At 36.1% G+C, this 16,059-nt stretch overlaps 1 protein-coding gene across 2 annotated transcripts in view; it reads right to left on the bottom strand.

Annotated features, from left to right (window-relative positions):
- Positions 1-213: 213 nt before the first annotated feature.
- The window catches only part of LOC110112371 (auxin response factor 17), a 29,597-nt gene continuing 13,751 nt past the window's right edge, over positions 214-16,059 (bottom strand). The window contains exons 2-3 of one of the 2 annotated variants that reach the window (XM_020844568.2): positions 10,217-10,836; positions 214-1,129 (exon numbers count right to left, since the gene is read on the bottom strand). In XM_020844568.2, the coding sequence (XP_020700227.1) occupies positions 10,240-10,836 (597 nt within the window). In that variant the 3' untranslated portion in view covers positions 214-1,129; positions 10,217-10,239. The remainder of the gene's footprint in view (positions 1,130-10,216; positions 10,837-16,059) is intronic. The other variant, XM_028696614.1, reaches the window with a different exon arrangement.

The following is a 16,059-nucleotide window of genomic DNA, read 5'->3' as shown; positions in this document are numbered from 1 at the left end:
GAATAATGAATTTATGAGGCATATAAAGTAAAATATAATAATAATAATAATAGAATTAGAAATTCATTTAATAGGGTTAGTAATATTACCCATAGAGCCGAAACACTCATCCATCTAGTTCCATAAATTTGCTAATTCATCCTTGGCTACTTAAAAAGGAAGAAACAAATACATTAATTCAATGGCCGTTGGTCTCATCAAATCAGCTGCAGGAAAATTAAATCACAAGCAGATAGGAAGTAAAAACGTTCCAAATAATTGTAGAAAATAAAAATAATCAAACAAATGGTTCATTGAACCAGTCGGTTCATCAGTTGAACAAACAGTTCTAGCTAATTTGCTACGATTTAATGCAAAAATGGTTTTTATAATGAATCGGATCAGCCATTTGATTAGTTCAACGTTGAAACGGTTGAAACTAATCTATCTATTAAATAGCCGTTGGTCCTCAAATCAAATCAGCCACTGTAAAAATATAAAATAAATCATACGATATAAATCGAAGGAAAAGCATTCTAAATAAAAGTAATCACAACTTTTTTTAAAAAAAATGATAAATCATTAAAAATGAGTTGAGTGTCAAAAAATAGAGCTTTTATTTATGTTCGGACATCGGACAGTTCACCCGTCCGGTTAAGCGCTCGGTACCAGGCGCGATACATTTTGTGGTGATGTGGCACATTTTTATCGGTCTCCGAATGCCTTCCGAACTCCGCACAGAATAATAAATCCAAAAAATGATCCGATTTATCATCCCAACCTAAAAAATTTTAATTTTTGTACTAAAAAGCTGCTCTAAGAAACAGTAAAAGAGCCATCCTAAATAAAACCTTAGACTCCATATTACAATTAAGTTAATATAATCACTAGAGGCTACCTCTATGGCAGAAACTGATGATCAACCAATGTCTACTTGACCATGATTGTCAGATAATTTAAGCAAAAGAAGGGTCACAGTACATCTTAAACATAAGGATAAGTGCTACCAACACCAAAATTAGCAGCTAAACATTTATCAACTGAGTAGAAGAAGCTAACATGGAAATGTTGAATTCATAGTTACTAAGCTTTTAGTCCAAGCAAGAAGAAAAAGCAACCATTTATATTCTGCTTCCTTCACCGGTTACAGCTGCAAAAGAAAAGGGAAAAACCTTCATTCGTCTTTTCAAATTTATATGGATCTACTTTTGATTTATCTTTCGATTGTGTCAGAGAATATTGATATTAAGCATAAAAAAGGAAAGATTATGAGCTCTATGCTACCAGGAATTGTTTTTTTGGGAGAAAGTGAAGAAAGACTGAATTCAACATGACAGATTTATTAAAAGAAATGAGGAAAAGTTTTACCTGGAAGCAAGAATGTGTTAGGCGCTGAAGAATACAGGCAATTGCTCTTTCAATAAAAATATATCTATCAATATTGGGATAACTTTTTTATTGCTTTTCAAAATAACTTTCTAGCACAAAATTTTATTTTTTTTTAATTTGTATAAAAAAATTGTTTTTGAAAGAAATAAGAAAGCTCTCCTAAACAAAACCTTAGAATATGTGTTGGTGAATGTGAACCTAAATCTAAACAAAAACATAAATAATATTCCAATAAAACAACAGCAAAATAAAATATTCGATTAAACTAGGTAGATCTTACAAATGATCACATGAAACCAAAGCATATAAATAAATACATAAATAAATAAAATATTGTTCTTCGAGAGTACTGTATGTACGATAGTGAAAAGGTCGTCTGGCTTAAAAATAATATAAATAAACACATTTGCCATACTCTTTTTACAGATGATGTTTATTTTCTTAATAAGACTAAAGAGGGAATTGAAGGTAAACTTGAATTACAGAGATTAACCTTAAGAGTCTAAAAGTTTTCATTTGAGTAGATCTAAAACTAAATACATGGATTGCAATTTTAGTAGTAACAAATATAGTGGAGGGATTGTGACTTTGGATGATCAAGTTATTAATTCGAGTACACGTTTTAGATATCTCTAGTCTATTGTTTGACCTTATGGTCAAATAAATCAAGAATATTATTAGTTAAATTCAAGTTGGATGGTTGAAGTGCAGGAATGCATCGAGCCTGTTGTGTGATACAAAAGTATCCCTCTAACTTAAGGGAAAATTCTATAAGATGGTGGTGAGACTTGCAATGTTTTATGGCACAAAATGTTGGCCGTTAAAAGAGAAGCATAAAAATAAGTTAATTATTGCAAAGCTAAGGATGCTCAAGTGGATGAGTGGCTTCACTATTAGACACAAAATGTGAAATGAGTATACGTGAAAAAGTTTTAGTAGTTCCAATGGCAGATAAAATTAGAGAGTCGCCTTAGATGGTTCAGTAATATAAAATGTTGATCTTCTGATGACTCGATTATGAGAGTAGATATATTAGATCTGACCTATATTAAGAAAAGTAGAGGTAGACCTAAAAAGACTTGGTTAAAAAAATTAGAAATGATTTTTTTTTATTAGATTTAAATGAAAATTTGACTCTCAAATGTGGGCTTTGAAAATTCAGCCCTGGCCTCCACCTGCTGATGGTTTTCTTAGGCGAGGGAGTTTTAACAGATTAAGTTCAGGGGTAAATTTTGGAAGGCAGATGGGTTTGTAGATAAGACACTATCCAGAGATTTCGCCCTCATTTTGCGAGGACTTTATGATCTGAGTTCTGGTTTCCTATAGGCGCAAGCCCCCATAATTAATTACCCCTCCCGATTACGAGAGAGAACTTTCGATTAAGGCTAGTCATCAATCAGATACGTAGAGAATACGTGTTATCTGGCATATAATAGCAGCATGGGCATAAGTATTTGAAAAGTTTGGATGTTCGAAAATTTGGGTTGAAATATTTGAAAAGGGTTTGATATTAAAATAGAAATTTGACCATCTTGCACTTAAAGCGAATGGTGGGGGAATGAATGATGGACCTGATCAAGATCCCATGGTTCCGTCATCCCGGACCATCATGGTCCCTTCGTCCCGGACCATCATTGTCCCTGGTCTACTTAGTCAGAGGAGATAGTCGACCCAACCTGACAGAAGGATCCTTGTCAGTAGCCATGGGATGCTTTGTCCAAGGGTACCTTGTAGACCTGTGGTGAATGTTTATTTAAGGTGACAAATTTGGATCCACCTTAGCTGATAAAGGGCTTTGTGCCCTATCGATCATATCTTATTGATTCATATCTCAATGATTTGATGCCACTAAGGAACGTATTGGCTCTGGCCATAACCAGTATTTCATGGTGCCATTTGGCGACAAAACCACTTGGTTCAGAGGGCCCGGGGTCATAACCGTTTATCCTGCGGTGCCATTTGACAACAAAACTACCGGTCAGACGACACGTACCACATCCTTACTGGCAGGAGATTGTTTGATAATAGATCCTAGTGATATTTTCGACTAGATATTTAGCTCTTTGTGAGCTGAAGTAATTTTTAGATTTGTCTACCTCGGTAAACTGTTGCGAATGGTGGATGGATTTTGCTTTAAGTATTTGATGGTTTGAATTTCATTTTAAATATTTGGATTTAATATTTTTGCGGACTTTTGGATTTTTGTGGATATTTGGAGTGTCATTTTGGATTATTTGGAATGGATCCCTCCGGTTGAGATTTGCATTCAACGCAGCCCTCATCGGGGTGACTTTGAGGTCACTTGAGAATATTTGAATTTTGTGGAAGTTTGAGAGCATTTTAAAATATTTGAGATTAACCCCTCCAGTTAAGATTCATATTCAACACAACCATCATCAGGGTATTTGGGTTTATTTCCATTTAAAGCTTAAACATTGTCGAGCCTATCAACTTGCCGATATGGGATCGGGTTTCATAGGCTTCATGCCTTTGTTAGTGAATTTTCATTGTTATAGGCCTTGAAGGCCTAATATGAATGTATTAAAACAAGTATATCGGTTGCTGTAACCATATATTTGTTTGATGGTTCGAACCATGTCGACTTCTATTGATTCGCATAGAAGGATCATGTTCGAACTTGAATTCACTTATTGACCCATACAACATCCATAGACATCATGTGTGTATCCAAAACACGCTCCTCGAGGCCCATGCGGGTGTTTGGGGCATATTATAATTAAACCCTGTCGACTCTATCAGTTTGCCGACAGAGGGTCGGGTTTCATAGGCCGTGCCTTGGAGAATTCTTTTGATTATAGGCCTTGAAGGCCTAATATGATGTATTTAGACAAATATATCGGTCACCACCACCGTATATTTGTTTAATGGTTCGAACCCTATCTACTCTTATTGATCCGTATAGAATGATCGGGTTCGAACTTGAATTCACTTATTAACTCGCGCAGCATCTCTAGACGTCACGTGTATATTTATAGCACGCTCGCTGAGACCCATACGGATTGTGATTGTATTTACCCCTTTAGTGTATCTATGTGCATACATATTACGGTGCATGTGCGGGGGCAATTTCAGATATTTTAGTTGTGCAATTAACTATCATTTGAATGCACAACATTTCATTTAAGAACTTATATACGCCTTATGTTCGCTAATACAAGTGTTGCGGATCCGGTGGCATGTTGTAGCAGCTTTTGAACATAATTGTTTGCTACTTTGCTTAGGTAGATTGTCGTACACTACTTGTCTCTTTCTGTAGGTAGATTGTAATGCTCTAACGAATCTCCTACTTTTGTCAGTAGATGTTGCTATCTACTGTAGTTTCCTTGCATCATTTTTGTAGACGGCATATTAAGTGTATAATGGGTTTCCTACAGCAGCTCGTAGGAAATTGCATTTATCACATTCTTCATGTGTTTTGTTATGATCTTTGATCTTTTTAGTACATCCGCTACTACTGCGTGTAGGTAGGTAGATGTATTCATTCACGGATTGGAATTGACTACATGATACTGCATTTACTGAAGTCTTTTTGTATCTACCCACATATGGCATATGGTGCGTGCATTTGTATTCGTAGCGAACTTGTATGTATTGCAGATCTTTTATGAATGTGCTACTGCATTATTCATGAATGTATCATTGCATGCAGATTGATTTGTGTAAATGATCTGAGATGATTTTGTTTTAGCTCCTCTTACTTACATGCCTCTTGAGATATTATTCTTCGCTCATCACAACTCTCCACATCTATCACCGGATTGCATGATTAGATGAATACTGTGAATCAATTGTTATCATTTGTATGCTCTTCGTATTCTACTTGCGAGTATCTTATATTGCATATTGACTACTATGACTTGTAGAGACTCAGTGTGTTCGCTTGATGTTGAGTGATGGTTGACTGCAAAGATGTTATGATCTCCAACATTTGTTATTTGCTATCGCTTATGTGTAAGTTACTAAAAGTATCTCGGATCTTCAATTCCCATTCCTGAGCAACTTGGATTTTATTATGACTGGTTTCTTATAGCCATTTGTAAACGACACCCTGGATGTATGAATTACTGTATCTTCTTGCATGACTATTGTACGAACTGATGTCCAATTTCACTTTATAGTTTGCAAGATTCTATATACTTCATTCTTGTATGTTGAATTGTTGTTGATGATGAAGATGCTATTGCATTCATTTGTACCCATTTCATGCATGCGTTAGGATGGAGGGGGATCGTATTATGACTAGTCTATGATTTCATCCTCGCTCCTTGTTAACCACTACCTTCATACCTTGCTAATAAACATATCATGCAACAGCTCATTATTCATAGACATGCTGCATTCTTTACTTTTCATTTGATAATTTGCCTGATTTATTATGATTTGGCTTTCAAATATCCCACAAGACATCGATGCATTTGCTTGTGAGTGAGTAGCGTTTGTAAGCAAGTTATACTTGAAGTCTTTTATTCAAAATGCAATTCCTAACCTCATTCACTTGCTTTCGATTAGGAATTCACTATTTTGTAAAACATGATTGCATTTATCATTTTGAGATCCAATTCACCGTTTAGTAGCTTGTGACATGTTTCCTGTGGTTTGAATGAAGCTCACTTTCTATTTAGAATTCGGATTCAGATCAAATTCTTCTTGGTTGGATTTGCTTCAAGTCTTATGTCGTTTGTTTGAGTTCAAGTCCCAAATAATCCTGTTGAGATCAAGCCCAAGTTCAAAGTTCTATGTATTTGTTCTTTTGAACTTAAGTCCAAGTTCAAGTTAATGTCAACAAGTCCAAGTGTTCAACTAGCAAGCTCAAGTCCTTGCTCAAATTATTCAAGTCAAGTCCCTCTAACTTGGTTTAAACCAAGTTCTAAGTCTCAAGTAACCTTGTTCAATTCAATTTCATTCAACCTTGTAGTCAAAATCAAGTCCTTGCTTGAGTTCAAGTATCGAGCTCAAGTTCAATGTTCCCTGCGGTCCTTTGAGTTCAATCAAAATCAAGTCTTATATTTTTCAAATTCATTTGAGATTAAGTTCATTTAGGTCCATTAGATTCAAGTTCGAGCTCACAAGTCTGTTGTTCATTTTCATTTGAGTTCAAATTAGGTCCAAGTCAAGTCTTGCATTCACCTGAAATTTCGGCAGCCTCTCGACGTCTCCCCCATTTAGGGGAAACTACGAGAAATTGGGCCTTCCCACCACGCAAAATAAAGGCATGTATGATAGGTGTCCTCGGACAAGGACACCGCAGCCGTGATCTTTATTCCCACCACGTGCAATAAAGGCGTGTAAGGGGTCTTTGACGGTAGTTGTTTAAAAAGACAGTTTGCTTTCCCCTCGCTCGATGGTACTTATAAGTGACCCCACCTCGTCGTAGGCGTTGCACCGGGTTCCCATCTCACCACGTGCAAAAAAGACATGTATAAGCAGTTTTTCGGTGCGCCACGAACTCCGAAATGGGGCTTTTAGGTGATTACCCGCCTCATCGTAGGCGCCGCACCGGGGTCCCATCCCACCACGCGCAATAAAGGCGTGTATAGACGGTTATCCAGTGCGCCGCGAACTTCGAGGGCGAGAATCTGAGTTTGGGGAGTTATACCTACGAATGACGACAACGATGGTGTTTGTGCACTTATCGAGACAAGGAAATCTTTTTTTTTAAATTATAATTAATTATAATTAATACTAATTAATCACAATTAAAAAGTTAATTTAAAATTAACTTAATTAATTATCATCAATAATAATTAATTAAAATTTAAAAATTAATTTTAATCAGCTGTGGCTTGGAGTCGAGAGCAGCGTGAGAGCAGCAAATGCTTCGCTTGGTTGGGCATTTAATGATGAAAGTGGCTACGGATCGTAGGATTTGAGCAGTATTCCTGCAAGTCACTCGAACGACGCCGTGCTACAGTGATTCAGCGATATTTCAATGGATTTTCTGGATTTTGGCGGAGATCGCAGGGGGATTTCGGGGACTCAATGGGTATGAGGTATGATTTCATTTTTATGTTATTTGGGTATTATAATGAGGTTAACAAATGGGAAAGTCGCCAAAGGGTAAGTCGCCAAAGAGGCGAAGTCGAGCAACAACAAAGAGTCCGAAGGAGCATGCAAAAAAAGTGGAGTTCGGGTTTTGATCGGAGGAGGGAGGAAGAGGTTCGATCGGAGCTTATGAAGGAGGTAGGGATTTCTATTCCTCTCTCTCTCTCTCTCTCTCTCTGAGGATCGGGAGGCAGTGACGAGAGCTAGGGCAGGGACCTCGGGAAGAAAGAGTGGAGGAAGATGTGGAGTTCAGCTGTGGCTTGGAGTCGAGAGCAGTGTGAGAGCAGCAAATGCTTCGCTTGGTTGGGCATTTAATGATGAGAGTGGCTACGGATCGTAAGATTTGAGCAGTATTCCTGCAAGTCACTCGAACGACGCCGTGCTACAGTGATTCAGCGATATTTCAATGGATTTTCTGGATTTTGGCGGAGATCACAGGGGGATTTCAGGGACTCGATGGGTATGAGGTATGATTTCATTTTTATGTTATTTGGGTATTATAATGAGGTTAACAAATGCCCCCCCCAAACAAATGTGGTTCGCGTCTATAGCGAACCACGTTTGTTGTATGCCAATTGACTCTGTGGATTACTAGATATTTGTTCTAGATATCACACAAGGGTTTCATTTAATGGATCTCCAAGAGTTCATTTGGATGTCACACTAAGATTTTCATTTAGTGGATCTCCAAAAGTTTGTTTGGATGTCACAATAAGATTTTCTTTCTTCACTGCTCTCTTAGATGTATCCATAGATGACTGATGTATTGGCTTTGTAGATTGATGCTAGTGGATAACATCGCCACCATTTGTTCTCTTTAATCACCATGATCACTTTAGTTTATAGCATTTCTGTATATGCTCAACATTCTTCTATTATCTAGTTGTATCTTGCCAAAATTTTAAATATTTATTTGAGGATCTCGACATGCGGCACGCTGTCGACCCAAATAAATATTTAAAATGCCCCCCAGTCTTTAGGGACATTTGTAGAAGTCATCTAGGGTACTCTTTCTGCGGCTTTGGCCTGAGTCATGAGATTTTGATCCTTCTCCTAGTGCTTTGGAATGGCGAACTTGGTGAAGAGTTATCTGATTTGTCTTTAGTGACTTGTCAGAAGATTTGTACGTCTTCTGCCATTTGCTTCTAGTTTTGGCGGGCGTGATGAAGTGGTAGATGCCGATGACCTAAACCCTTTAGGTTTATACTAGGTCGATGGCAAAAAGTCATCGGTCCAAAGCTTTGTGCATAATGGACTTGTTGATGATAGAATCCTCTTAGTTCAGCCATAGGCTTTTCGTGAACTTTAGAATAATTTTCTTTGGTCCCAGCTCTTTTAACTCTTAGTTAAATTATTATACACATCTTTTTTCTCCTTCACTAACACCAAGCCTATTATATAAATAATAAAAAATTTAGCTTTTGCTTTACTCATTATCCTTTTTGTAAGACTTCCATCATTCTTATAATCATTATAATCCTTAAAACCATTCAATTTTTCCACTTTTTTCAAAGTGAATTTCTTTTCTTAATCACCCCTTATACTTCCTCATTTGACCAACACCTCTCCTTATCAGCATATAGTCTATTTCTAGACCTTCATTAATCTTCTACAGTAATCCTCATAATGAAGCGACTTTGATATTGACTTCTTGAAAAGAGTTTCAAATATGTAAGTAAATCTTCCAAAAAGAAATTTATTTGTGTTGGTAACTCCATTTTTATAAATAACAATGTGTATTTGTTTCTTAAGTATATGTTCATTTTTGCAAGGTCATAGACTGCTATGAAACCAAAGATAGGTTTTCTAATTAAAATTTTATCTACTATTTCATAATCACTATGAATCTGCTCATAACTTATCCTACTAGAACTTATATGTCATTTAAATCACCTCCAACTATCCTTTCTTCAGAAGTATATTTTGTAGTAGTTCATTCAACCCTCTCCATAAACGATTTTTAAAATTTCCTTAGCCATCTCGAAGAGCATAAGTACTGCTCACATCATAATTTCGTCATCAATAATTATCTTAATAGCAATTATCATATCACTAGCCCTTTAACTTCAACAATTTATCTTTAAAATCTTTATCCACAACTAGCCTATTTTCAATCCTATAAATATATTTTTATATAAACAACTTAAAACATTCTCCAATATCCTTAGATTTTTCTCCTTTTCACTTAGTTTTGTTTTATTTGGTAAGAAAATAATATTAACTGTTCTTTTTATCCCAATTTCCACCAATTACCTTGTCTTATAATTCAAAGTTTCAAATTTCATGTAGCAAATCTAATCTTAGATTTAGGCCTAGTTAATAATTGCTTATTTCTCATCACAATCAGCTTAACTTGTGATGCATCACCTTTACATGGATGCACTCCTACATACATCAAAAAAAAAAAACATTTTAATCTAATCTCAAGCTGGCTCAATTCCATCGAAGTTTGACTAATTCAACTTCATGCTCGACTTATTAGTTGGTTTGTTAACTTTAACCAGTTAGATTCAAAAAAAAAAATCATTCCAGTTTTTTGGCAATCCTTGATATTCGAATTGAATTCAGAGCCCAATAACACATAATCAAGCCAAGCATTGAACCAATAAAAATAGACAGCCACACCCTAACTTACTGATTTGGGAGGAAAATGACAATCAATCTTAAGGATTAACACCAACAAAATCTCAAAAAAAAGATGTTCCCTTCCGATGCATTGATTTTGAAGTCAAAATTTTCACATGTAAATGAATTTAATGACTAGAGAAATGTAATATTTTAGTACCTGTACAAGCTGCAAAGGCTCCCCTACTTACATTCACCAACAGCTGAAACCCTAATCTGTTTGTCAAGCAGTTGCTTATGTGTGAATGAGAGAGGAAATTCAGTTGAAACATTTCTATCGTCTAGCTGCTCCGTCTCAATGACCTGACCAAATAACTGAATTGATCCTTTTCGTGACTTCATAGTTGTCTTGCACGCACTAGCAATCTCCACTCCATTGTGATGGATTACTTCTTTAACGACTTGGGTTATACCGTCAGATCTTGATACATTTGGATAATATGCATTGTCAAAGCCATGGATATTATCAGAGAGCACCTGATTAGTGCTCCTGGGCACCAAAGAAGACGATAGACTAGAGAAAATATGCCTGGCTCCCTGTTTGCCAGAGGGAGATTCACTGATATTGTATGGTGCTGGGATTAAGCTCTGCATCCCTGTGCCACCAAATCCTGTTATTGAAAAGGTCATGTTTCCATGTCCTTCAACTAATACCTTAAGGCCTTCAGTAAGCTTGAGCTTTTTCATGACGTGAAATGGTAGGACAGATGATATCAACTCCACTTGCCAAGGGTTTACAGCTCTCAATCCCTGCAGAACATCTTGTTCATCCCATTTAATCTAATTGACAGAAGAAGAATTACAAGATCAGATAACTAACAAATTTTAGTAATAAGGGTAAAGAAGGGAAGAATGTTCAAAATGAATCTAAAATGGAGGGAAAAAGAAATGTACTTCAGCTATTAATAAAATCCCATGTTGTAGGGTCAGAGAAATATATATAAGTGGTTAAAACCGTGTCAAGAAATATTAACCATAAAAATGTAATCTAAATCATTAGTTCCCAAGAAAATATCATAAAATTATTTATTTCAAATTAGTTAGTTCTTTAGACAAGATTTAACAATATAAGAAATGTAATCTCATTTTCACTTGTAGTATCTACAATACCTTTCATATTTAACTTTGGAGTTAGCATTTAACTTTGGAGTTAGCTTTAACTCTTATTTTAGGCTTTGAGGCTAAATTGGCTCAAGTTGAGGGACTAAATTGGAGCAATGCAAAACTCTGAGACTAAATTGGACATTTATCAATAGTCGGGGGACTATTTTGAGCTTTTACTCTTTCCAATAATTAAATGCTTTCCCACGTCTTGTTTCTTTGCCTCCTACTAAGTATGACACATTGGGTTCTTTTTCATCTCCTCCACAACTAGCTCCTTAATTTATTTCCCATATCATGGTTGTTGCTTCACCACCATCGATTAATATGGTCGCCATTTCCCCTATGGTTCCTCCTGTGATGCGATCACCGACGCTTATTAATTCTCTTGTTGCTAGTGTCCCTCGATCTTTCATTGATGTTGTTGGGGAGTTGATGCCTTTAGAATCTCAACAAGGCTTCTCCTACCAAAATTTCACCTATTTTTCATCAAGGTTCAATCCCTCTCACCACATGTAATCCTTTCAATTTCTAGATAAACTGCTTCTTATCGTCACTGATTTGGAGGTACCCCAAGTAGGCACCACATTCTCCTTATTTGTGGTGGGCAAGTTTAAGATTGGAGCATTCCTTGTTTTGAGTTTATTCACTCTTTCATGTCAAACTGGCATCTAGCTTGGGATACTCAATTGGGCTCCTTGATCTAGACCATATTATTATCAGCTTATTGGTTGAAGCCATGGTTTAAAATTGCGCAATATGAGGCTCGCCTTGAGGCCCGCCTTTGCGCAATTCCAGTAAAAAACGCCTCGATGCTTACGCCTCGAATTTTTTTATGAGGCTTGCGCCTCAACTTGGTTAAGGCCCGCCTCGCCTCACTGGCATGAGGCTTACGCCTCACGCTATATATATTAAAACTTACATAAATCTTGAAGTAAATGCCCGACATTGGACTCTATAGGAGAGGAGGAAGGGGAGAAAGTAGTTAGTCATAATGATGATTCAAATGAAGAACCCCTTAGTGATGACAATGCTGATGACTTATGAGTTCTTATGTGATATGTCATTGCTATTTATTTTTGGAAATTGGAATTATATGTTAATGAAAAGAATACTAGGATTTGGGAAAGATAGAATTTTGAGTTGACTATATTTCATGTTGTCTTATTATTGGGATATTTTGATTTCACTTCATATCTTATGCTTTTTTATGTTTTATATTATTCACTCATTAGTATATAAAATTTTTATCATTTAATGTTTACGCAATCTTTTGATTTTGAGGCTTACGCCTCAAAACGCCTTGAGGCTTACGCCTCGCCTCACAAATGAAAAACGCCTCAATACCCAAATACGCAATTTTAAACATTGGTTGAAGCTGATTACTTTAGATTTATTTTTGATACAAAGTGGATGCAATTTCAACAAAAAAAAGTACAACACAAGAAATCAATGTATATGTACTCATACATATCTACAATTTGATAGGAAGTAGATGCAATTTCTATCAAATCAGCGAACCGCAAGAAGAATTTGGGAAGAAGAACACACCACAAATCCTTTTATTGCAAAAAATACGAAAGAAAATAGCAAGATACAACTGGATCTTCAATTGGAGAGAAGATCCGGTTCTCTCAAATTCCTAGCCGTCGGCTCGAGCCCTCACAACCTAAGAACTTCTAATTTCAGCAAACAAAAACATAATTTAAAATCACCACATGTTAGCCTTAAATAGACTCCATTAATTGACTCCCAAATTAACCACAGTTACTCTCTTAGATTTGAATTCAAATTAGATATCTTTCCTTAATTAATTCCCTCTCAATTGTAATTAAAATTTCCTAAGCAATTTTCCTTTGATTCCTCCTTACATAATGAATATTAAGTCCCCTGAGCTTCCCTAAATAATTCCCTCTCAAATTTGAATTCAAATTATACTTTTTCACTAATTAATTCCCTCCTAATTGTAATTAAAACTTTCATAAGCAAATTCTCCTCTCTTTTCTTACCCGCCGCCCACCCTAGTGAGGCCCATTGGCTTACTCGCAAGTCCATCAATACTCTCCTCCAAAGAGCCACCTTGTCCTCAAGTTGGGATGAAGGCAACTGTAGTTGAACTGTTGAAGCACTATATTAATAGCTGTGGACTAGAAAATATACTAACACTGGATCGAATGATCCCTTCCTTGAGCATCTCCCTGATCAATATCTTAATATCTTCGTTTTGGATTTGGCGATGACATCACAGACGAACATTGATAGGAGATACTCCTTCCTTCAAGATGATTCTCGCGGAGGAGGCAACCCTTGAACTGGCTAGAACAACCCTTGATACTACTATAAGGGTGGCTTATCCATGCTTGGTGCTTCTATCTTCACCCCATTTTTTTTCCTTCCAAACTCTACAGCTCCACAAAAAATTTCACTTCTTCATTCCCCTCCTTGGAAGGGGCTCCAAAGGTGGCATCTCCTCTTCTTCCCCCAACATTTCCACCTCCAGATCTTCCCCTCTCTTTATCGGATAAGGGTTTCCTCCACTTCGTTGGCCGGCAGTGGCTCCCCCCGCCTCTCAAGACAGTTTTGGTTCGGACCTCGAGCATCTTCCTCATCATCTTCTTCATAATGGCAAACTAGCTGACTGTTACAGTGTTATTGTATTGTTGTTGTCGTGATTCAGGAAGTTATGCTTATGTAGAAGTTCTATCATAGTCTTCTTTAAGTTGAAAGTTATGTGTATTGTGCAGTTCTATCATTCTGTGGCAGATTGATAGTTTTGTACTATGCTTTTGTAGTTCTATACTTTTGTAGTTCTGTCGTCTGTGATATGCTTCTCATCTTTTGCAGTTATGTAGTTCGGTAGTTCTTCAATCATTCAATGCATGGTTCAGTGCTTCAGTGCAATTTGGTGTTATTGAGTTCCTTGGTTCACGGATTCAGTGCATAATACTATTGTTGGTAGAGTTTTGGTTAAATGCTACATAATCTTTGGTTGTTCAATTGTATATTACTGTTTGTAACTAATAAATAATAACTATGTTTAATTTCATTTGTTAGATAGAGGAATCCAATACTATTGTTGATAGTACTCTTATTCTTGAAAATGTATTTGTTAATGAAGGAGATGAAGTCAAAATAGATACTAATTTTATTGATGATGAGGATATTTGTGACGATGATGTTAAAGAAAATGTTCTTAAGAAAACAAAAAGGATAACTTCCACATGTATGGGGTCATTATGAGATGTTACCTTACTTGTTGATCGTAAACAAAGATGTAAATGCAAAAAAAGTGATGCAACTTACCAATGTGATAGTAAGAATGGGACTAGCAACATAAAACATCATTTACAAGTTTGCAAGAAAAGAGGTACCCATGATATATGCTAGTAAATTTTGCAGTCAAGTTCTAACTCACATATTTCCTTAACCAACACTAAGTTTGACTACCAAGAGTTTCATGATTTATTCACTATTGCCATTATCATGCATGATCTACCATTTCAGTGTGTTGAATGAGTCGGTGTATGTGCATTTCTTCATTATCTCTGCCCAGACCTACATGTACCATCTAGAAATACATCTCGAAGTGATTGTAAGAAGATGTACTTTATAGAGAAAGCCAACATTCAATCAACATTGATTAGATGTACTAGCAAAGTTTGTTTGACTTCAAATCTTTGGATTTCTATCAACACTAATAGTTGTATTTGTTTGATTGTACTTTTCATTGACAATACTTGGCGACTACAGAAAAAGATTATTAATTTTAGTTTCATATCTCCCGCACATGATGAGATTGCATTGTTTGAGATGCTTCAATCTTTCCTTAACGAATGGAACATTGAGAACAAACTTTTTTGCTTAACTTTGGATTATGCTTCCGTTAATACTATTTCAGTGGATTGTTTACATAATCGTTTGAACTTGAGGGGTGGCTTGTTATACAATGGTGATTTTTTATATATTTGATGTTGTGCTCTTATAGTAAACTTTATTGTGGAAGAAGGGATGAAAGAGAGAGATGTTTCTATCTCTAAGATTATGGAGAGTATCAAGTATGTGAAAAACTCCAAAGCTAGAAAACAGAAATTCTTGAATTGTGCAAGAGATAGTTGTCTTGATTCCAAGATGGGTTTCTGCCTTGCCAAGTTGTTGAATTGTCTTTGCTGCTTTCTTCCTTTTAGCTTTTTGAATGCAGGATGCAAAATTCGGCTTGTTGCATTCTCATTATGGTTGTCTTTGTAGTTTCTGAAAGCATTGAAAGTTGAGTTGCAATGATGAGTAATTTTCTAAACTGAGTGTGAAGTCATTTGGGGAAAAAAATGTATTGCAACCATGTGACATTTGTGTTATCTTTTAATTAAACAGATATAAAGTGTAATACAATATGTCATCTTGAATGGTGATACGCAAAAACAATAATATTCATTGTTGACTCACATTTCAATATTTCATTACTTAATGAATATTGTTGCAAATTTATTTTCATGACTTATATTTTGATGATTGACAAACACTATTGATTCTCTTGGACTGACTGTTACTTCCAACTTTTCAGGAATCGAAGATCGGACGAACAAACGAAGCCAGTTCAAGATTGCGTAGGTTTAGGGTTGAGTCAGTCTGTACTTTATTTTTTCTCTTATTGAGTCTATTGTAATGATCAAAGAGACTGATGCTAAGTAACCCTACACACACACACTTGAGAGACTTAGAATTTCTGTTTTTACTCATATCGGCCAGGACGATAACGATCGGGGCTTAAAACAGAAAAATACCTAAACAAGGATTTTTAATTAAGCCGCCGTCAATGACTGCATCCGTTACCTGGACGATACTGTTTCGGTCAGACGATAAGCTCAAAACAGAAAAGAAGTTGCCGCCAAAGACAATAAGGTATTC

This window comes from Dendrobium catenatum, unplaced genomic scaffold (genome assembly GCF_001605985.2).
Source record: "Dendrobium catenatum unplaced genomic scaffold, ASM160598v2 fragScaff_scaffold_787, whole genome shotgun sequence".
NCBI lineage: Eukaryota > Viridiplantae > Streptophyta > Magnoliopsida > Asparagales > Orchidaceae > Dendrobium > Dendrobium catenatum.
This window is presented reverse-complemented; position numbering and strand designations above follow the sequence as displayed.